The following is a 21,008-nucleotide window of genomic DNA, read 5'->3' as shown; positions in this document are numbered from 1 at the left end:
GGAGAGCACTTGACTGGCCCTTACTGTGGGAGGGAGTGTCACAGGAGGCCCATGTAAAGTGATGTGGGCTAGGGGTGGGGGCTTTCACTGCTTTTTTTGGTGTATGGGGAGTGATCTTCCTCTGCTTGGCACCCATAGTTGCTGTGTTTGTGGAGGCAGTACCTAGCCACCAGAGGGCGATAAACAGTGAATTGTCATCTGAGCCTAGCAGAGTAGTTCTGGGCTCCTGGGAGGACGGTAGCTGTGCCCTGTCCCCCTGGGGAGCAGCTCCTGGACCCTTCTGAAGCTCAGCAGTTGGTCCTGAACGCTGTTAGTCACCAGGATGAACATGCTGAGTAGTGGCCTGAAGGCTGTCTACGCAGGGGAGGTCTATTGGTGTAAGTGACAGTGTATTTAAACTATGCTAGTTCTACCCCGACACTCACATATTCCAGCACCAGAGAGTTACCCTGGGATATCTAGGTCGGGTAAATACACTGGTTTAATCATACCAGTAACTGGTAAAACTGTCCAGTGTGGACAAGCCCTAATTCCTGCCCAGCTGGTGAGGCTGTGAGCTTGCCCGCTCTCCCTTACGGTGTATCACCAGGGTGGAGGTGAGAGTCTCAGCCCAGCAGACCCCCAACATCACACTGACTCCTTAGGTCCTGGTGTTGCTCTCTGGTTCCATGGGCTTTCTCTCCTCTAGGTCAGCGGTCTCCCCAGCACATGAGCTTCAAGTACCACATCATGCAGTGCCATCCATGCTGAGGCACATGCTGTTTTCTGCATTACTGGGTGGGAGGCACCACCATGTGTTCACGGGAGGTCCAGATGTGCCTTGTGCTGGTGCTGGCATGCTTAGGACTTTGACCTACCCACACCTTTCCCACATTCGGGCAGGTGTAGAGGTAGCACCCTGCATGCATTGAGTAGTACTCCGTCCCCAGTTCCAGTTAACCAAGGCAGATCAGCAAATGGTAGGGACACTGGGTAGTGTGTGCTCTGAGTCCTGACACTGCAGCATGGGGTCTCTACCTTCTGTGAGTCTCAGAAGAGCTTGCAGCGAGGCAGGGGGAAGCCCAGGGGAGGGGTGGCACTACCTGAACACAGCGCTTTACATGCCCATGGCAGTATGGGGTTTGAAAAGTCCCAGATTCAGCCCATTGTGTGTGCTGTCAATTTCTCTGAAATAAATTGGTGAGTCCCAGTATGTGAGCACTGCTTTCCATTCCAAGTAAACCACCTTCCCTGGGCAGTCACTACAGGATCTTTCCCCTTCCAATAGCCCCAGCTAGAAGGACTGTGTCCATGGGGGCGGGGCCACAGAGGGGTCCTCAGGGCTTGGGAGGAGTAGGGGAAATGAACTGCTCTGGGTTCTCTGGTCGTATGTTCTGCTCTGTAGAAGGATCTTCTGTTGCCTCTGGACAGTCAAGAAGTAAAAATGGAAGTCTTCAATCAGGGGCCACTTCTGAAATGTGGGCCTCCCCTGTGCCTGAGGTGGGGGTATGAAGATGGTGTCCTCAGAGGGGTGTACTCTGAGCACTGTCACTGTAAAGCTCTTAGCTCCTCGGGTAGGGGACATGCTAAAAATGCAAAATAGGAGTGCCTGAGATCTGACAAGGGAAATGGACTAGATCCATTGTCCAAGGGACGTGTAGAGGGGGGGAAAAACAAATCAATAGCACGAAGGACACAGTATCTGTAATGTCTCTAGTAATCTCAGGCATAACTAGTAACCTGCCTAATTCATGGGATCCAAAGCCGGAAGGGACCGTTACCACCATCTAGTCTGACCTGTATAAGGCAGAATTAATTGCCGGTTGCACTAGAGCATAACTTTAAAAAAAAAAAAATCTAAAAATTGCCAGATGGAGAATCCACCATGACTGCTGGTAAATTTGTTCCGATGGTTAATTCCACTCGCTATTAAACACTTACACTTATTTCCGGTCTGAATTTGTCTAGCTTTGGCTTCCACCAACGGGGTGGTGTCAGACCATTCTCTGCTAGACTGAGTTATAGAGTGAGCAGCATCCCAACTGCTGGCCAGTTACCCAAACCTGAACCTGCCCCTTCGCAGAGCTGCCTGGTGGTAGCTGAGTTTTGCTGTCAGTTTAGGGTATTGCCAAGTAAATTCCAGTTAAAGGAGGTTTAGATTCCAAGGCGAAAACCTCCATCCCTGCCAACCTGATCATTGGTGATGGGGCCAGGTAAATAGCTGAGGCTAAGGCCTGGGTGTGGGTGATTTTCCATTTCCTCCTCCTGTAGAAGCTGTGGGGTGTGTGCGCTCTCCCTGGGGACTCAGTTACTAAACACCTGTTTATAGTAACCATTGTGAGCAGCAGGTTGGAAAATATCCCCACAGTGCGACTCACTCAATCAATAGCAGCCGATGCTGGCGCTCCAGGCAGGTGAGTGACTTCCAAGCATAGAACTTTTTCACTCAGTGTGTTGCCTCTTATATTTTCTCCTCAGCTACTGCATGTCTGTGAGGTTCACTAACCTCATGAGGTTATAATGCTCTGGCACAGGCTATGCTGACAGGCCATAGCTATCTAATGCACAGTAACTATGGGCTTCTCTAGGAGCTATGGCCTCGCTGCAGGAATCCCTGGGTGAGATTCCCTGGCCTGTGCTGTGCAGGAGGCTAGATTAGATCATTGCAGTGATACCTTAACACCTGTGCAGAGCCTGGCTGTATTCTGGGGAGTCCCCAGGCTGTATCCTTGGGGGTCTGTTACTGGAATGGCCCAGCAACTTTCCTTTCCTCCCACTTTCAGCCGGATGAGGCAACGAAACGCCTAGAGGTGGTGTGACTGCCATGGTGTGTGAGGAGTGGGAGCCCCAGTAACCTGCCGAAATGAGATCAGGGTGTGTCTGTTCCCAGCCCCTGAGCATGGGCCAGAGCTACAATGGGTGTGAACTGCCGGGCTGTGAGCATGTCAATCTCTGCCCCTTGGTGCTGTGTTAACAAGAAGGGCGAGAGAGGGGGTGACTCTGAGTGGTGTGATTAGCAAATCCAGTGCTTTGCATGCCACACGGCGCAGCACTCCCCACCTCACCCCCAGGCTTAGGAGCTGCTAGTGGTGGTTCAATGAGGGACCCCGCCCTGTAACCAGTCTCCTGGACTGAGCCATGTGTATAGGAGGGGCCACGTGTGGAAGTGCGGGAGAAGAGGAAAATCTGTGGATTATCTGGGAGCTGGGCTGAGAGAAACCCCAAAGCCAAGAAAACAAATGATGTAAGCTGGGGGCAGACTCCCACTGCATCACCTCTGTCTCCTGCCCAGGGTGGATGCCATGGAGACCAGCTGGGACAGCAGCCTCCACAGCTGGGCCGGGCCTGCCCCGGCTGTGATCCAAGCCACCATGTACTCCAAAGCAGCGCGGCAGGCGGAGGAAACCAGGGAAGAGCTGGAAAAGATCCGGTCACGGATTGACCATGTGAGCAAACAGCATTTCCATCCATCCATGCCTGTCTAGCTGCAAACTGCCTCCGAATGGGAATCCCATGCTGTTCCCTGCTGGAGCTCTGACCTGAGCATGGCACAGCTTCCAGCCATAGCAGGGGTGGAGGGGGCACTGCCGCTAAAGGGAGAACTTCGTAGCCCACGTGGTTGTGAAAGGAAGCTGCTGCAGGGATGTCTGCCTGAGTCTGCAGAGAGCCTGAACCAATAGCTCAGAGAGGGCCAAGCTGCCTCACCATCTCTACAGCAGAGAAAAAGGGCATGCAGGCCTTGCTCCCTACACATCACCCTCTGCTCCCTTCCCTCTCCTCTGCTGCTTTCTTCTCCTGCCCCCCCCCCACTCCCCCCCTCCCCAGTTCAGCAGAGATGCTCCTGCTCTCCTTACTGGCTATGCTTGTCTCCGTAAGTGAGGGGCAGGCAGCCACCTTCCTGGCATGTTTCCCTGCCTGATCAAGCTGGGACACTCTCTCCAACTCTAGCAATGGGCCTTGGCCCTGTCTGGTGGGGGGTAGCATGTGGCATGTGCGTCATACCCGGCAGTGCCTCAGGCCTTTGCTGATTAACCCTTTCACTTCCTATCAGATGATCCAGGCCTATGAGCGCAGTGAGCAGGTCTCGTCTGCCCAGCAAGCAGCCGCAGAGATTGTGGAGGATGTGGTATGTTCAACAGGGCACAGTGCCTCTCCCCAGGCCTGTTCCACAGCCCTCCCGCCGCACAGGGAGAGGGTGAAACAGCCGCTGGGACTGATCTGCTGCATGGAGAGGTCCCTGCCCCTGCGTGGGGTAGTTCCTGTCAGGGGAGGGGAGGCAGGGCTGAAATGGGGGGGGAGGGCTTGAGGGGGGCCTAAGGGCAGTGCAGTAGCCAATCAGCTTGGAAGCCGATTGCAGCCCTAAGGAGCCCTCCTGCTGGAATGAATGCAATCCTGCTCCTCCTCCTCCCAGCCCACAGCTCCACGCACACAGGGCTCCAGTGCCCCCCGCCCAGCAAACCCCCTCTTCCCCCCCCAGCCCCACCGCACGGCTCAGAGCTGGTGGTGATGCAACCCCAGGGCTGGGAGCTCTGGCTAGAGGGTGCCAGGGTGGCTGGTGCCAACTGTACAGAAGCAGAGCCAGGCTGTGTGGCCCTTGGCTCGCACCCTGAGTGCTGCCAGCGGAGCCCCTCTTCGGGCACCTCGCTGACTCCTTGGGGGCAGGGGGGATTTGCAGCAGACTCTGTCACATGGGGTTGTTTTTGCATCCTGATTAGCCAAGTGAAAGTATTTAACTGGGAAAATCCCCACCCCGGCAGGAGTTTTGTGAGTGCTAGGCCCTGGTGAGGTGCGAATTGGGCTGGATCCTGGGTTACTGAATAATGAGACACCTGTGAATTGTGGGGAATCCGAGCCACTTGTTTGGGTGGGTTTTCAGTTCTTTGCCCAGCGTTGCTGTGGGAGGCAGTGTGACCTAGTGGAAAGAGCACTGCACTGAGTCTCAGGAGACCTGGGTTCTAAGCCTGGCTCTACCCCAGCCTGCTGGGTGACATTGGGCAAGTCATAACTCCTTGCCGTGCCTCAGTTTCCCCATATGTACACGGGACATAATGACACCAACTTCCTCCGTAAAGGGCTTTGAGCCCAGCTGATGGGAGGTGCTGTAAGAACCAGGGATCGTTATGTCTGTAACACTCCCATGCTTGAGCAGCCCTGATGCCATACGGCAGTGATGCTGGACACTACATGGAACTTAGCCATTTGCTAATGTTTGGATTGGCAAGCAAGGGAAGCCAAAGGCTCACACCCTGGTCTAGCCTGGGGAGAGGGCAGAAGGAGGAATCTGGGCCACATGCAACTGTCCACCGTTTCCAAATAGCTCCTGCAGGCCAGGGTGGGGAGAGGCATCTCCCAACGTGCAAATGCCCCTGCGGGGTGAGCTCCGGAAGGCTGAGTGAGGCAGAACCGGCCCAGCTGAGTCCAAACAGCCTTAGGGGAGAGCCATGGGTGTGTATTCGTCATACACCCCGAGCATGGGAAGGGGCACGCTGTTCCGGTCTCCGTGAGCCCAGAGTTTCTCTCCCGGATGCCCAGGAGCAGCTGGCAGCCGTCTTGGGGGACCCCGTGAAGAAGAGGAGATACCAGCAGCAAGTGACTGTCTTCATCGTGGGGTACCAGGAGTCCTGTGGGCAGCGCAATAGCCTCCTGAGCCAGCTGCAGGAGGTCAGAGGGGTCCTTGGTGTGGGGCGGTTCGGGGAGAATCTGGGGGACCCAGAGGCAAACACCATCCCCGTGGCAATGCCTCTGTGCGGAGATGCAGGCTCCAGGTTGAAATGGGCACAGCTGGAACCTCACCCCGTTGGGCCTTGGTGAGCAGATGTCCCCTCTGGCCCGGGATGCAGGCTGGACTCTGACACGCTGTAACAAAGTGGCCTTTGGTGGGACACTACTGAGGGTATCAATTCAGGACAAATTGCTTAGAGCAGGGCAGTCACAGCCCAAGGCTGGGAGTCCTTTGCACACCAAACCAGCCAAACAGAGAGGACTTTGGTTTTACCCCACTGGCTAACCAGAAGTCATACAAGCAATTCCCTCAGACACTCAGTTTCCCAGTATCACCACCAGCACCACTCTTTATGGGGATGAATGATTATGAAAACCTATATCCCAGCAAAAGAAAAAAGGTTTTCCTGATCCCAAAGGACCAAGCCCATACCCAGGTCAATATACAAGTCAGATCTTACCCACAAATCATGCTGTTGCCAATCCTTTAGAATCTAAAGGTTTATTTATAAAAAGAAAGAAATATAGATGAGAGCCAAAATTGGTTAAATGGGATCAATTACATACAGTAATGGCAAAGTTCTTGGTTCAGGCTTGTAGCAGTGATGGAATAAACTGCAGGTTCAAATCAAGTCTCTGGAGTACATCCACAGCTGGGATGGGTCATTCGTCCTTTGTTTAGAGCATAGGCTCTGACCTCATGGGTGCTCCGGGGAAAAATTGGTGGGTACTTTGCACCCACAGGCAGCACCCCGCCCCAGCTCACCTCCGCCCCCACTCCTCCTCCTCCGCCTCCCCTAAGAGCACCGCCGAGTCCTGCTTCTCCACCCTTCCTCCCTCCCAGCGCTTGCGCTGCAAAACAGCTGTTTTGCACAGCAAACAGTGGGAGGGAGGGGGAGGAGGAGGAACGCAGCACGCTCGGGGAAGAGGTGGGGCCAGGACGGGGATTTGGAGAGGGGTCCAATAGGGGCAGGGAGGGGGCAGAGGAGGGCTGGGAGCAAGCACCCACCGGCGCCGAGGAAAGTTGGCGCCTGTGGTTCAGAGCTTCAGTTTGTAGCAAAGTTTCTCCAGAGGTAAGAAGCAGGATTGAAGACAAGATGGAGGGGATGCAGCTGCCTTTTATAATCTCTTGCCATACAGCCTGTGCTTCCTTGGTGTCAAACACAAGCTGCCCAGCACATGGCTTGAAAGCCTCCAAGTTCTCTCCTTGCATGCCTTGCTGAGTCACAAGGTGTATCTGCCTTCTCTCAATGGGTCAGTTGTATAGCTGATGATCCTTAATGGGCCATCAAGCAGGCTAGGCAGAGCTGATGCCAAACTGTCTGGGGTGTCACCCAGAGGCATAGCACAAGTTTGAAATACAGCATAGAGCCAATATTTATAACTTTAAATAACAAAATGATCCTGCATACAGATAGCATAATCATAGCCAGCAAATCATAACCTTTCTATAGACACCTTACTTGACCTCCTTTGTACAAGATTTGGTGCAACTACAGGACTTTGGTTGCAACAATGATTTATACAGTCACCGTTCATGTCAGTAACGTCACACTCACGCTTCTCTCCCTTGCAGTTCTTCAGCTGCTCCGTGGAGCTGGGGCTGGGGGAGGAGAGCCACAGCCTGCCCGACGACTTCCCTGTGCACATGGACGATGTGGCTGGCACGGTAATGCCTGGCAGGCTGGAGCTGCTTTGCCATCCCTGGGGCTGAGTGACTGGCACAGCAGTGCCATGACCCCAGAGCCCACGGGGCGCCCTGTCCAGCCCCACATAGCCACCCACCAGCTAGACTATCCCACGTCAATGAGTAACGCGCTAGCTGCTGACAGTGCGAGCTGCCTTCCCACTCACATTCCTGCTGCTTTTTATTGGCTCTTGGAAGTGTCACTCTACCAGTTTGCTTAGGACCTGCCCACGAGCCCAGACTCCTGTGGGCCAGTTACTCTGGGCTGAGGATGCCCCTGGGGCGCTGGGAGAGATTAACCAAGCAGGACCCGACCAGGAAGAGCCGAGTCAAAGGGGGAGGGAGGCTCCAGGGGCTTTTCCCCTCGTGCCGCCGGTTAGTGCCAGCTGGGGGCAGACCATTGGATGTGGGCACTAGGCTGCACCCCCCCCAGCCCATTTCACCCAGGGCACTTGGCAGCCCGCAGTCACTTGTGGGCACTGTCCCTAGGCCCCTCTCCCATCTCTGCCCCTGCCAGAGGCTCCCCATCTCTACCGCCAGGTAACAGCGGCTTTGAGCTCAGCCGAGGCAGCCATGTCCCGCCTGGCGGATCTGAACAAGGAGATTGTCAGCTACGTGACCAGCGCCCTGGCCACACACAGCCCCAAAAGGTACCCGCCAGGCAGGCAGCTGTGTCTGCTGCAGCATCCCTGCCTGCTGCTATGTCCTTCAGACCCCGCGCGGGCAGAGCTCCCTTAGCACGTGCTGCTCCTGGCACCTGCTATCAGCCGTGCTCCTGGGGTGGGTTGAGGAGACAGACTGCAGCAGACCTGAGACCTCCAGGCTCATTACACTGATGACCTTCCCTCGGCAGCTGAGCGGGATGGTCGCTGCGCAACTTGGCTAGGTGATGGCCACATGCACGCAGCGTAATGCGGGATCAGTCTAGCTGGGGGTCCAGCCCCATTTAATCCCTAACACGACCAGTAGGACCCTGTCGATCTTTTGTCAGAGTCCTGGGGTCATTTTCCTGAGGCCAGCTGCAGAAATGGGTGCTGGGCAAAGGGGCCAGTCCACCATGCTCGGGTCTCCCACCCACACAGCAACCGTGTCTGGCTGACAGAACTGTATTTCCTTGGGAGAGAGAAACTAATCGGAGACTGTAGAAAGGTCAGATCGCCCTATGTCAGCTGTGCCCCAGGTAGGGGGGACAGAGTCTGGGCCTCCTGGATCTAACAGCTAAACCCCCAGGCCTGTTAGCTGAGGCCAGCAGGCTCCTGAACAACTAGCCCAGACAACTCGCGGGAGACCAGCTCCATGCTGAGTGGGTTCCATACAACAGAGCAGCTCCCCTTCGAAGCAGGCTACGTTTGACCCCAAAAGGAGCAGCAGCTGTAGCCGCAGGGCTGGGAACAGTGCAGGATTTGTACCGTCCACAACAACCAGCTGGTCCCAGAGACAGGCTGCGTACGTGACACACCTCTGCCAAGGCGGGGCTGTGCACAGGGCAAGACAGCCAGGCCGAAGAGCTGGGCTCTGTGCTGAGCCCCCTTGAAACAGGCTCTCTGCCCTGCACACGTGTTCCTAGTTACTCTACCCTGGAGGTTCCCCCAACTGCAGCTGGGCAGGGTGGGGCTGGGCGGGGGCTGGCCTGGGGCACTGGCAATGATTGGGCGAGATGGGGTTTGTCCTTCAGGAGCCACAGGAAGCAAGTGGAGAAGGCTGTAGACAAGGCTAAGGAAGAGGTGGTCCAGATCAAACACAGGCTCCTGCAGGCTCAGGCAGGTGAGGGGTTGTGTCCCACCCCCTGTGACATGGGTATAAGGGCCTGGCCTGCGCTGGGCTCCCCAGCATTGCATCCTGTGGCTGCAGCTCTCCACCACGCGCCATGGCCCTCAGCCTGGCCACATGCAGGCCCTGCAGCAAGGCCTCTGACAGGCGCATGAGCAGCATTTGCCAGGCCAGCCACTACGCGGGTGATGCCAGCATCGGAGCCCCGGGTGGTCTGTGAGTCCCAGCGCGCAGCTCTCCTAGTCCTCCCGCTCACCAGCCTCTGCAGTGGGGCTCCGGGTGACTCCCAGCCTGGGGTCTTTGTTGGCAGCAGGCGGTCCCTGCTTGGGGTCCCCTGGGGACACTGCCCTGCACTGCCACCCGAGGGCTTGGCGGAAGTGCCCTCTCACCCCTGGCGGCTGTCGGTCTCTTCCAGATGTGGAGACCAAGGAACGACAGCTGAAGGACCTGCAGCAGCTGAGCGAGATGAAGGTGAAGGAGAGCCGGCTCTTCCGAGCCCAGCTGGAGAGCACCCAGGTGGGCAGGAGGGAGGGGTGCCCGGGCCAGCTGGGCCTAGGCCCTTCAGGGGGAAGGGATGGAGAGACGGCTTCTGGCACTGCCACGGCCCACTACCTGTAGCAGCTCCCAAAGTCCGGGGTGGGGAGAGGGACCTTCTTCTCCCTGGAGCTGCTGCTGCCCCACCATCCCCTGGGCCTGGGCGCCCTGCTAACCAGCCCTGTCCTCCCTGCCTGTGCAGAGACGCCTGCAAGGCCTGGAGCAGGAGAGTGGGGCTCAGCGGGCCCACCTGGAAGCCGAGCTGAGGAGCCGGGACTCGCGCATCGTGGAGCTGGACGGGTTCCTGCAGGAGAAGGAGTGGCTGCGGAGGGACGCGGCCACCCAGGTGAGGGCCCAGCTGGCCCAGGAGAGGAGCTGGCCCCATAGGCTCTGTGCCCGGCTGTGCTAGCAGGGCGACTCCCCGGCACTGTACGCTGGCCTGGGGGTTGGGGGGTGGGACTCAGTGCCAGGACTAACCCTGCTCCTCCTGTCCCAGTGCAGCGACCGCGCCCTGTCCAGCCCTGCTGCATGCCCAGGGGGGCTGCTCCCCTCCAGCGCGGGGGCTGCCGAGGAGGGGCCACCAGCAGGAAGGGAGCTCGGGGAAGGGCTGGCAGAGTCCATGGTGCGACCTGAAGGGGGGTTCTCGAACCCAGAGGTGAGTTCCCCCCGCAATGCTCGATGCCCTCAGCCTGGCCGCACTGCAGACTCTCCCCAGAACTGAGGATCCACCCTGGGTGCGGTGGCTGAGCCGCCCCGGTGCGGGCTGTAGAGGGGATCGCGAGTTCGGGCCGTGGCTTCTAGTGTCCTCCCCCCATCAGCTCGGCACCCCCAGTGCGTTACTCCCCCCACTCCCAGCCCCCGCATGTGTATTACCCCCTGCTCCCAGCCCCCCCACACCCCCGTGTGATTACTTACCCCCATGTTCAAGCAGATCCAGGTCTCTGGTCCCCCTGCCTGTCTCCCTCTGTCACTCCCTCCCTCCCCACTTCTCTCCCCACTTCTCTGCCTGCTCAGGACACCCCAGGGCAGCACTCGGAGCAGCCGCAGCCCGTTGGTGGCCCCTTAGCACACTCAGCTATCCTGGGGCCGGGGGCGCTGGCTGGGCCGGCCGGAGGGCACAGGGAAGCTGGGAAGGAAGAGGAAGATGCTGAAGGGGAGCCAGCCACACACCCTGCAGGTACCTGCTGCCCAGGGCTGCTCAGCCCAGCCCCAGCTCACCTTGTGGGGAGGGGAGGTTGGTGGGGGTTGCAGCCCTTGGAGTCCCACTCCCTGGAAGGGCAGCTCTGGGCTGGATCTCTGAACGAGGGGCCAGAAATGCCAGGGGACCCCAACAGCAGCTGCCTTCTGCCCCGGACCCCATTCCCCAGGGGCCTGGCTGCCGAGCTGCGTGGCAGGATCTGGGAGCCGGTCTGGGCGGGGGGAGGATGCGCGAAGGCCTGGGGGATGGTACCAGAGAAGTGGTGAGATCAGTGCAGGGATCAGGCCCAGAGTCTCACTGGGTGTGTGTGTGTGTGTGTACCCAGCCCTGCCCTGCGTGCCCTGGGCTTCGTCAGCACCAGGATGGGCAGCCTCTCTTCTGGCTAGAGGGGTCCAAGGTCATGTTCCCAGGGCAGAGGGGACAGGACTCCAGGAGATGCCCTGGCTCCCCTTCCTGCTGCCCTGTGCCATTCCTGCTGGCAGAGTCCCCAGGGAGCCCAGCACACCAGGCCTGTGCTGGTCCAGCCTGTGGACTGGTGCCCCCTTCTGGGGTCAGCAGGGCAAGCGCATGGTGGGGAAGGAAAATGGGTGATTTCACAGCTGCTCCCGGCTGGGAGGTGCTGGCACTGCAGGGAGATGCCCTCTGTGCATCAGCTGCCCAGGCCAGGTGACTCAAAGGTATTGAAACCAATGGGAGTTAGGCACCTAAATACTTTTATTTCGTGCCTGTCTCTGCAGGGGGTGAGAGGAGCCCCAGCTGGGGCGCTGCAGTCGGGAATCCAGCGGTGCAGACTCCAGAGGCCTCGGCTACATGTGAGGTGGGTGCCCTGCTGTCAGGGGGAGGGGAGAGGAGGTCGGCCTTTGGGGACCACTCAGCATGGCTCTTTCTTTCCCTTCTTGCTCCTGATTTCCTGAGGATTGGGCAGCTGGGTCTCAGTCTGAGTGCAGGCTTGTGTCTTCCAGCTCCTGGCCCGGCGCCTGGCTGCCCTGGAGGCAGAGTTAGCTGCAGCCCACCTGCAAAGCCATGAGGACGCCGAGCACTGGGAGAGACGCTGCAGGACCATGGCAGCCGAGTGGGAGGAGGTGGGTGTTTGCATGGTGGGGGATGGGGGCTGGTTCAGGGGGCACAAGATCTCCTCGGGGAAGAGGTGAGATTTCAGATGCTCCCGAGTTGCTGCCTGTAACATCAGGGAGTGTCCAAGCTCCATGGGGCTCTTCAGGAGCTGTGGGTCCGGGGGGCTCATTGCTTGGATGCCTGGTGTGTGACAGGGCTGGGCATGGCCTGGGGAAGCCCTCCCAGCCGGGTGTGCTCCCGTGGGCACGCATTGTCAGGTTTGTCCCGCGCCAGGGGGGGCTGCGTGGCCAAAATCTGCACCTGCCCTGTGTGCGGAAGGTCAGGCTGGTCTGGCCTGGGACTTGCACGAGTGCTGGGGTGGGGTCGTCTGTCCTGTGCTCTAGGAGAGGCAGAGATTATTGCAGCAGCCACGGCAGCCACAGGAGACGGCGCGTCCAGCAGAGACGGCGCAGCACCTGGAGACATCCCATCGGGGGCAGCCAATGAAGCGGGTGGCTGTGGTGCAGCCAGCGCAGCAATGGGAGACAGCTCAGCAGGTGGAGACAGTGCTGCAGAACCTGCCAATGCAGCAGGGGCTGGTGGTGCAACTGGTGCAGCCGTTGGAGATGGTGCAGCAGGTGCAGCTGGTTGAGCGAGTGGAGCCAGCCCCACAGGTGAAGTGACGTTGCAGGCACGGTGGGGAGTGGCGCAGCAGCTGTGTCTGGCAGAGTGGAGGTGGCAGGGCAGTGACTTGGTGCGAGCTGAGCAGAGGAGCAGCGTGGGGCTGACAGGCTGAGGCGTGGGTGGGGACGGGACAGGGACAGAGCAATGGGCTGGGAAGGGGATTTCAGCAGCATTTTGAATGGGGCGAGGGCGGGAGCCTGGGGCCAACACTGCCCTTTCTGGTGTCCCGGGGTGGGCGCTGCTGCTGCCATGGTGATTTGAGGATTCTTGGTCTGATTTCCAGATGTCTGCAGCTGGATCGCAGTTGACTTTGGAGGCCAGAGGCTTCCCAGAGCCGACTCTGCCTCCCACTCCTGCTGGAGGAGCCGCTCCTTCCCCAGGGCCCACCAGGCAGAGGGGCGCCCCCAGAGCAGGTGGGTGGGACATATTGCAGACAGCCTTCACCAGCATGTGCCTGCTCTGTGCAGGGTGATGCTAGAGAGGGACAAGGACAGGCTGGCACAGGCATGCTGGGGGGCAATATCCTCAGCTGATGTCGCTGGGGGGGTCTGCCTGAGACTGCAGGATCGGGCCCATCTTGCCCATGGCTTGCCTTGGGAAGCCAGCTCTGCCCGTGTATTGTAGGGTGGGTGGTGCCCCCTTGGTGTCCCATGCTGTGTGTCTCTGGGCATGTTGTCTTGTAGCAGTGAGGCCCCTGGGATGTGTGTGAAGGGATTGCTACTGCCAGCAGCGAAGGGAGCCAACCTCCTTGAGATCAGGCAGCAGACAGCAGAGGCCTGACTTTGGGGAGCAGACGGATGGGGGTTCTAGGCCCTGCTCCCCAAGTGCCTGGGTGGCATTTACAGGGCAGGGTGGGGGTGTTGTCTACAGCACAAGGATTTGCTCTGCCATGCCCAGGCAATGCCCCCGTGATCACAGCCTCTGCTTGGCACCGTGAAGAGCCACGCAGTCATGGGGGGCAGGGGATGTGCCCAGCCCACTGGGGATCCCTCGCCCCTCCCGCACAGGCACTCATGTGGGTATGCCCAGAGAGGAGCCCCGCTGTGCGCTGGTGCCCAGAAAGATGCCCACCCAGTCCCTGCCCTTCCATGGCCAGGAGTGACCCTGTCTCCACCTGACCCAGGTGCTTCCCCGGATGCCCTGTCCCAGTCCCAGTGCGGGGCGATCGCAGCGCCTGCAGCAGGACGCCGTGGAGTCGACAGCCACGTGGTGGCCTTCATAGAGACCTTGCGGGCAGGACTTATGGCTAAAGGTAAAGCCAGTGGGAATGGGGGAAGGGCAGCAGCAGCCCCCGGCGTGTCCGTAGCAAGCCCGGGTTCACAGGCAAGCAGCGCGCTCCTTATCCCACGGCAGAGGCCCTAGAGTTAGTGGAAGCAGCCTGTTCCTGGGGCCCTGCCACCCCACCAGGCTAGTCCTGCCTGGGACTAGCTGGTCCTTATCTGGCCCCATCCCCATTCGATGTATTTACTCTCCCAGCCTGGGGCAGGGCCAGGGCCAGGGCCAGGGCCAGCTCCAGCTTTTTTGCCACCCCAAGCGGCAAAGAAAAAAAAGAAAAACCTAATTGAGCTGCCACCAAAGTGCTGCCAAAGAGGAAGAGACGGAATGAAGAACCCGCTGCCGAATTGCCGCCGAAGACCCGGATGTACTGCCCCAATACCAGATGGAGTGCCGCCCCTTTCTCTGGGCCGCCCCAGGCACCTGCTTCCTTCGCTGGTGTCTGGAGCTGGCCCTGGGCAAGGCCCTGGCCAGCTATAGGCTACCTAGATAGTGTAGCGGGCGAGCTATTGGTAAATCCATTGATGATAATGGGGGGAGCAGAGTCATGGTTGCTGCAGGGCAACAGGAATCAGAACTCCTGGGTTCCAGCCCTGGCTGGGCCATGTGCTGCCTGTAGACCCCAGCCAAGTCACTGCCCCACTCTGTGGCCCAGGAGTGGCGAGGCTGAGCTGGTGCATATACAGGACGCACTTTGGGTGCTCCCGTCGCCTGTAGCTCGCTGCCTCTGCCTCTGGTGGCTGGACTATTTGGGTCAGCTGGGCCTTGGTGCTGCTGGCCCTGCCCTTCAGCTCAGGCAGCAGGGGCTGTGGTTTTGGATCCAGCAGGTCTGGGCTCAGTCCCTGCTGCTGACCCATGTGCTGGTGCCTTCGGCTGGAAGGTGCCGTGCAATGATCGTTCTTGAGCAGCTGACCCGTTAGTGCTTGGATTGCAGAGCTCCACGTGCTGGCTCGGCTCCTGGACGGCCCGTGTGGCAGGCTGACGACAGAACTCCCCGCGGCCCCTGAGGAAGCAGCAGGAGTTGAAATCCACACGCTGCTTGGGAACGCTACCCTAGGTACGGGACTCGCCGGGCCTGAGACGCCCAGCCCGGCATGGTAAGGCTGCCCCAGGGCTCTACAGCGCTGGGTGCAGTCTCCAGAGCAACTGACTGTGAAGCTGAGCTACTTCTGTTCCTTTCCTGGGTCACATTCCTGCCCTGATTGCTCCCAGCTCTCCCAAGCAGCCCTCTGGGTTTGAAATAGCTGGCACCCTCCTGGCATTGCTCCCTGCAGCCCCCTGGTGCTCCTGCCCAGGCCTGTGGGAGGGGCCTGCTTGTACAGCAGCTGGGCAGTTGTGCCAGGTCCAGGTTGTGAAAGCAGCAAATACATGACCAGTGATCCAGAGACACCTACGATATTGCGGGGTATCTCGGTCCTATGACTCCCGGAAAGTGGGACGTCCGGCTGGAGTTCCAGCTTTACTGCCCGCATTGGCACCCCAGCCAGTGCCCGTGGAACCTCCAGCCACTGCAGACCTGAGCTGTCCCCTTCACGAGCTGCTGGGCTGACATCAGCTCCCAGCGCGGGTGCTTGGGTGTCTGGTCCCTGCTGGGTGCAATGATCATCTGATCAGTAAAGCCACAACTGGTGTGAGATCCCTCCTGCCTGGTGCCCTGCCCTGGTGCTCCTGCTGCCTGCATTTGGATGCTGCACATTCAGCCCTGGGCTCTCTCATGCAAGCATCTTGCTTTAGGATTCACTCCCCTGGGTGACCTGCCCGACCTCAACTCTACCGCCTGCCAAGGCACGGCACAGCAGCTAGACACTGGGGACTTAGTGTTGTTAATGATCCTGGTATGGTGATACCCAGGGCCCCATTGCGCTGGGGCTGTAGAAACACAGCCGACTCCGTACAGCACCTAGCACAATGTGCTTTGTACTGTGTTATTGCCATGGCGACCAGTGCTAGCACAGTGCGCCAGCATCAGAAGAAGGGTTTTTTTCTGTCAGGGGTGCTGGGGACGGAGGGAGAGCAACAAACAACAAGATCAGCTTCCATGGCTTTCAGTTTTTTACAGCTTGCTTGAAAGTATAAGTGGTAATGACAAGATGCTGCTCCAGCCGCAGGACGTGACGTCAGATCAAGGAGGAGCTGCGGCGCCAGCCCTGGGAAAAGGTGTTGTCCTGGGTGGAGCAGAGTAAGTGGTTGGGGGGCGTCATCCCAGTTCCCGAGCTCCCTGTTGCGAGGCACACAGTTCAGCTCCCCAGTGCTCCGTGGGACCAGGAGCCTCGCTGCTTACCCAGATCTTTCTCCCCTTTGTTTCAGCCCGTTGGCTCTGGACCAGCACCCTGTAGGAGGAGGGCACAGCTCCCATGCTGTCCCGGTAAGGGAGCGTGGGAGGCCGGGGTGGGCAGTACAAGCCTTGTACTGGCTGAGCTGTCCTTGGCACGAGTCAATGCAGGGAGCTGAGATGGCGTGGCATCTCCCAAGCTGCGGTGAGCAGTGCGGGTATGGACAGCCAGCATCCACCCCCAGGTCTCTGAGTGTCCAGCCACAGAGGCAGCCAGACAGCTAGCAATGGCTGGCACCCTGATCTCACACCCAGTGCCTGTTGGTCACTTACTGGCCAGGTCTTGTGCTCAGGATGGGCACTCCAGAGCATGTCCTGCGGCATGGCTCAGCACTGGTGGAGGGAAGAGCGCCCCCGTGTGGTGATTAACCATTGGCTGCAGTGGAGCTCTGCACACCTGCTGGGGGAACTAGGCCCGGGGGTTGCTACTGCTCACCATCTCCTGCCGTTCTTTTCCAGCTAACCCAAGGCTGGCTGATGAGCGCAGGAGGGGAGCTGAGTCCCAGGTCCGAGCCTGGCAGTGCCGGGGCCAAGAGGAGAGCCCCCAGGGTCCTGTTTACTCAGCAGGACGAGCAGCACAACAGACAGGTGCTGAACCAAGGCGTATGCAGAGGCCAGGTGCCGTGGGGCCTGTACCAGGTAGGTGAGCCTGCTCTGAGACACCAGCCAAGACTGGAGGAATGGCTGGAATCACCTGCTGGCAATGGAAGCTACCAGTGGACACCTCCCCTGATGTCCCTCTGCTTCCTGCACTGGCACTGAGCTGCTCTCGCTCACGGCCTCTAGCCATTGGCAATGGGAGGGGCATTTTCCCTTCATCTGGGAGATGGGGTGGGCAGAGATGCCCACCATTTAAATGGTGGGGAAGAGGAATGTCAAACTGCTCACACTCAGATCTGAGCATGATAATCTCTCCGGGCAGCTCCCACCCAGCTCCTTGGGTCAATGGCCTTGCACCAAACAGCAGATGAGTGAGTGGGGCCCATCAGCTCAGATAGGCCAGTCTAGAATGTGTCTCGCCCTTTCTTCGGAGCATCTCCAAATACCTCCCAAATCCTCACACCTCCAGGGAGACAGATGAGTCCTAGGATTCAAGTTTTACAGATGGGGAAACTGAGGTACAGCAAGGCCACCCCAGGAGTCCACGGTGGTTTCCACTCCCTGCCCTGTGCTCTGACCACTAGAACCATGCTGCCTTCAAGCGGGAAATGAGCTAAGAGAGCCCTGCGCCTCACCCAGATCTGGGGAAGGCCAAGCTACAGTTGCCCCATGCGGGCTCTGCCATGATTCCTGGGTGGGCTGCCTAGACCAGCATCTGAGCTGACGACTGGGGTCTACTGCAGACAATAGGGAGGGTATAATGGGGTCCCCGGGAACCCCAGTGTAGAAAGAACAGGATCATGCCTGGCTGCAGTGGTGCTGTGCTCAGGGGCCATCTTTCCCGGCAGGACGCCAGCCTGCTGATGGGGGGCTTCCGATGGCTTCGCCGCCAGAGGTTCGAGGGCCTGGTGAGAGGTTACCTGGCCCATGGCTGCATGAAGGAGGCAGAAGAAACCTTGGAGCAACTTCAGGGCAGTTGTGGCTGCGTGAAGGCGCACAGTGTGCTGGGGCGACTCCGAGCGCTGAGGCAGCAGGTAGGGCTGGCTGGGACGGCTCTGCAGCCCCGTTCCCTTCGCTCCCTGGCTGGAGCCCAGAGGCACTTTGCTCTGAACGGGTGGGTCTGTGGCCAGAGGCAGCTAGCAGGGTGTGGATGAGCAGGGGTGCTGGGGGTCCCTTTGGAGCGTGGGGGTGCTGGTGGTGTGTGTCTGCATGTGCTGGGGGCATGCTGGGTGGTTGGGGCACTGGCACTCCGTGCTTCTCCACACTGACCCCACTTCGGTTTCCTCTGTGTCCCTGGCAGAGGCTCCAGTGCTGGCGGGGCGAGTGGCACCGCAGCTGGGCAAGGCGGCTGCAGCTGGCAGAGCTGCTCAGCGAGACGCTGGGGCACGTGGAGGAGCGTTCGGGGCTGTTCCTGATCCAGCCTGTGCTGCCGTGGCCTGGCCGGTAAGGCCCGCTCACACCCAGGTGGGGGGGAAGGGCAGGGATCTTCCGAAGGGATCCCCCGTCCATTGGCATTGCTGGCTCAGGGAGCAGGGCAGCTGTGGACCCTCGTCCCGCCCACCGTCCTCCTCTGGGCAGCTCCCACTTCCAAACCAACCCCCCAGGGCCCCTCTTGTTCCAGCCTCCCTTGAGATACGTCCTCCCACTGCAGCCCCCTAGGAGGTGAGTGGGTCTGGGCACCTGGATCAGCCCCCAGCCCCCTCCCCTCCTGACAGCCTCCCCAGGGCTTTATCCTGTCTGCTCCAGGCCGACTGCACTAACCCCTCCTGGAAGGAGCGACGCCCGGCCCCAACCCACTCCCAAGATGCTGGTGCCAGCGCTGATGGGACAGGTAGGGTCCTGGCCAGCTATGGCCCCCCCAGGACTAGGCTGGGCGATGTCTTGAAGGCCTAAGGCTACCAGTGGGCTACCCCAGAGAGGCTCCTCACCCGGGGGGGGGGGGGGGCCAGTGCAGCCTGGGCACATCGAGGGTTTGGGGTCCCTCTGCCCCTGGGGGGAGGGTGCTGCCTGCATTGCCACTGGCCTGTCTGGGCCACATTCGTCCCTGGGGTAAGTGCAGGGGTTCAGTGTTGCTCCCCCAGATCTGGGTATGGGGCAGCGACACAGAGCCCAGAGGGAGAGGCACTGTTGCCCACACAGGATGGAACTGGCAGACTCAAGAGGCTACAGCTCTCCTGTCTGCCCTCCGGCCTTCTCTGCCCCAGTCGTTCCTCACTGGGTCCCCCTGCCACAGCCCTTCCAGGGGGGCGAAGGGAGAGGCGGGAAGCTCTCTGCCCTGGAGCAGCAATGTGGTGCCTGTGTCTGACTGCAGGAAGTGAGCAGCCCCCTGGCCACACGGGGTCTCCGGCTGCGCACCCCAAGGGAGGCAGGGCCCCACAAGCTGTGGAGCTTCCCACCATTGGGGGGCAGCAGGGCCTGGCCAGACCAGGACCTGGTGCTGCCAAGCCCACTGGTGATCACCCCGCGGCTACTGGAGATGGACCTCAATGGCTACCTGCTGCAGGAGCGCCAGGTGAGGTAGGCAAAAGAAAGAACCACACCCCCAGGCACCCCTCAAGGGGCCCAGAGCCACCACTCCTCCCCCGCAATGTCTTGTGCCTGAGGGGTCTCAGGCTACCATGCTGTCTCTCCCCTGCCCCCGAGGAGCCTGGGGCTGTCCCTCCCCCTGCGGTGCCGTCTTCCCATTGCCAAGAGCTGAGCGCATTGCCCTGACTGCACCCCCAGAGCTGAGTTGGAAATGTGACCCAGGTAGCCGGGGGGGCTCTGCAGGTGACTCAGGCCAATGACCAGCTTGCTCTGGATGCCAACCCGCCCCCAGGGGCTGGGCTGCTCGTCCTGTCACAGGTTTGGCTCGATGCCCCAGTGGGCATCGCTGGAGGTTCCAACTTCTGCTGGGGTGCAAGCAGAGCCCCCTGCCCTGTCCCATGAGCACTGAGTGACCGGAGTGTGTCATTAACACTCAGGTCCTAGCTAAAATTGGACAGCGTCCTGCTTGGCCCAGGCTGGGTCGCTGCATATCCTGTGAGCTGGGACCCTGGCATCCATGCCCCCAGCCCCAGGGCCTCGTGCTGCTCCCAACGCTCATCCCTTTCTCCCCATGCCTTGCAGCAGGAGGAGCCAGCCTGGCCCAGGCCCAGCCAGTCCCGGAGCCAGGCCCTTCACAGCCTCGCTGAGGAGTTTCCTTCCTGTCCGACGTGGTGTAGCCCTGATAGGCCCTAGCCACTCGGAGAAGCCGAGTGCCCAGCTGTGACTCCAGATCGGCTCGCGATCCTGTGGGCATATTCCGGACTTCAGGACACAGCTTGATAAACCATCTATTTGAAATCAGCTGGCTGGGAAAGGATCACAGTCCAGAATGGCCAGACAGCCTTCCGCCCCTCACTCCCCCCAAAATAAAGACACTGCATCTACATGTGCCCAATCACAGCCCTTCTTTCCCTGCCAGGCCCCAATCCCCAGTGCAGAAGCACATTTCTCTGTGTTGGCGGCCGTGCTCTGGCCAGTACCTGGAGAGGACCCCCTGTGCTTTGGCCAGGATGGGGCTTTGGCGCTGGCCTGCGGGATAGTGTATGGACCGAGCTGGAGCTGTTCGGAACACTGCAGCCTGACCTGGATACTGGAGGTTCCTGTCTGGCTAATTGGGTTAGTTTGGGGACAAACAAGCTCTCAGGGGCTGTTGGGAAAAACAAGCAGGAAGGGGAAGAATGGCTCCAGCACAGCCACTGCACAGGACTTGAAGGTGCTGAGCGACAAAGCCAGGGCCCAAAAAGGCCCCAGGACAGAAGAGATCCAAAACCTGGAATAGGGTTTAAAAGGGACTCGTTCTGGAGGGATCAGGGGGTTTTAGGGGACCCAGGCAGAGCCACATGTCTGAAGAAGCTAGGCCTGCCGCAGCTACCCTGGGGGTGGTGATCCGTGGGCTTAGCCAGTTGTTTTACAAGCCTTGTTCTCAGCGTGCTTTGTTCCTACCATCCAAATAAACCTGCCTTGGGTTCACCAGGCTGGCTGCTCACTACGCGGCTGCTCAGCAATGCCCGAAGGGAAGAACTGCAGGGGCCAGACTCAGGCAGACCTGCTGGGTAAGCACAGTGATCTGCCGGGTGCTGTAGCCCGGGGGTTGGTCTAAGCATGGAAGACTCAATTGAGTCCCTCCCTGGATAGATAGTGACAGAGGC

General features: G+C 59.5%; 1 protein-coding gene across 12 annotated transcripts; it reads left to right on the top strand.

The window, feature by feature from the left end:
• The first annotated feature begins 126 nt into the window (after nt 1-126).
• LOC101936663 (transforming acidic coiled-coil-containing protein 2-like) lies at nt 127-20,243 on the top strand. 12 transcript variants are annotated; one of them, XM_065558497.1, is made up of 25 exons: nt 127-2,393; nt 3,272-3,425; nt 4,031-4,105; nt 5,512-5,640; nt 7,277-7,369; nt 7,928-8,037; nt 9,063-9,151; nt 9,573-9,673; nt 9,894-10,037; nt 10,188-10,346; nt 10,706-10,868; nt 11,627-11,706; nt 11,852-11,971; nt 12,347-12,616; nt 12,910-13,039; nt 13,750-13,878; nt 14,836-14,958; nt 15,951-16,080; nt 16,209-16,378; nt 16,693-16,872; nt 17,682-17,867; nt 18,134-18,276; nt 18,580-18,664; nt 19,145-19,350; nt 19,942-20,243. In XM_065558497.1, exons 2-25 carry the CDS (start codon nt 3,282-3,284, stop codon nt 20,050-20,052), a joined length of 3,270 nt encoding a protein of 1,089 aa, XP_065414569.1. In that variant the 5' UTR covers nt 127-2,393; nt 3,272-3,281; the 3' UTR covers nt 20,053-20,243. The 12 variants fall into 12 exon arrangements, 11 of the variants coding, with proteins under 11 accessions (XP_065414569.1, XP_065414571.1, XP_065414567.1 ...); XM_065558499.1 differs by having other exon boundaries at nt 127-3,425; nt 4,031-5,640; nt 16,004-16,080; nt 16,209-16,266; XM_065558495.1 differs by having other exon boundaries at nt 127-3,425; nt 4,031-5,640; nt 16,209-16,266.
• Nucleotides 20,244-21,008: the final 765 nt, after the last annotated feature.

The sequence above is a fragment of the Chrysemys picta genome, chromosome 10 (assembly GCF_011386835.1).
Source record: "Chrysemys picta bellii isolate R12L10 chromosome 10, ASM1138683v2, whole genome shotgun sequence".
Taxonomy (NCBI): Eukaryota; Metazoa; Chordata; order Testudines; family Emydidae; genus Chrysemys; species Chrysemys picta.
The sequence above is the reverse complement of the archived record's forward strand: the minus strand, read 5'-3'. Positions and strand labels throughout refer to the sequence as shown.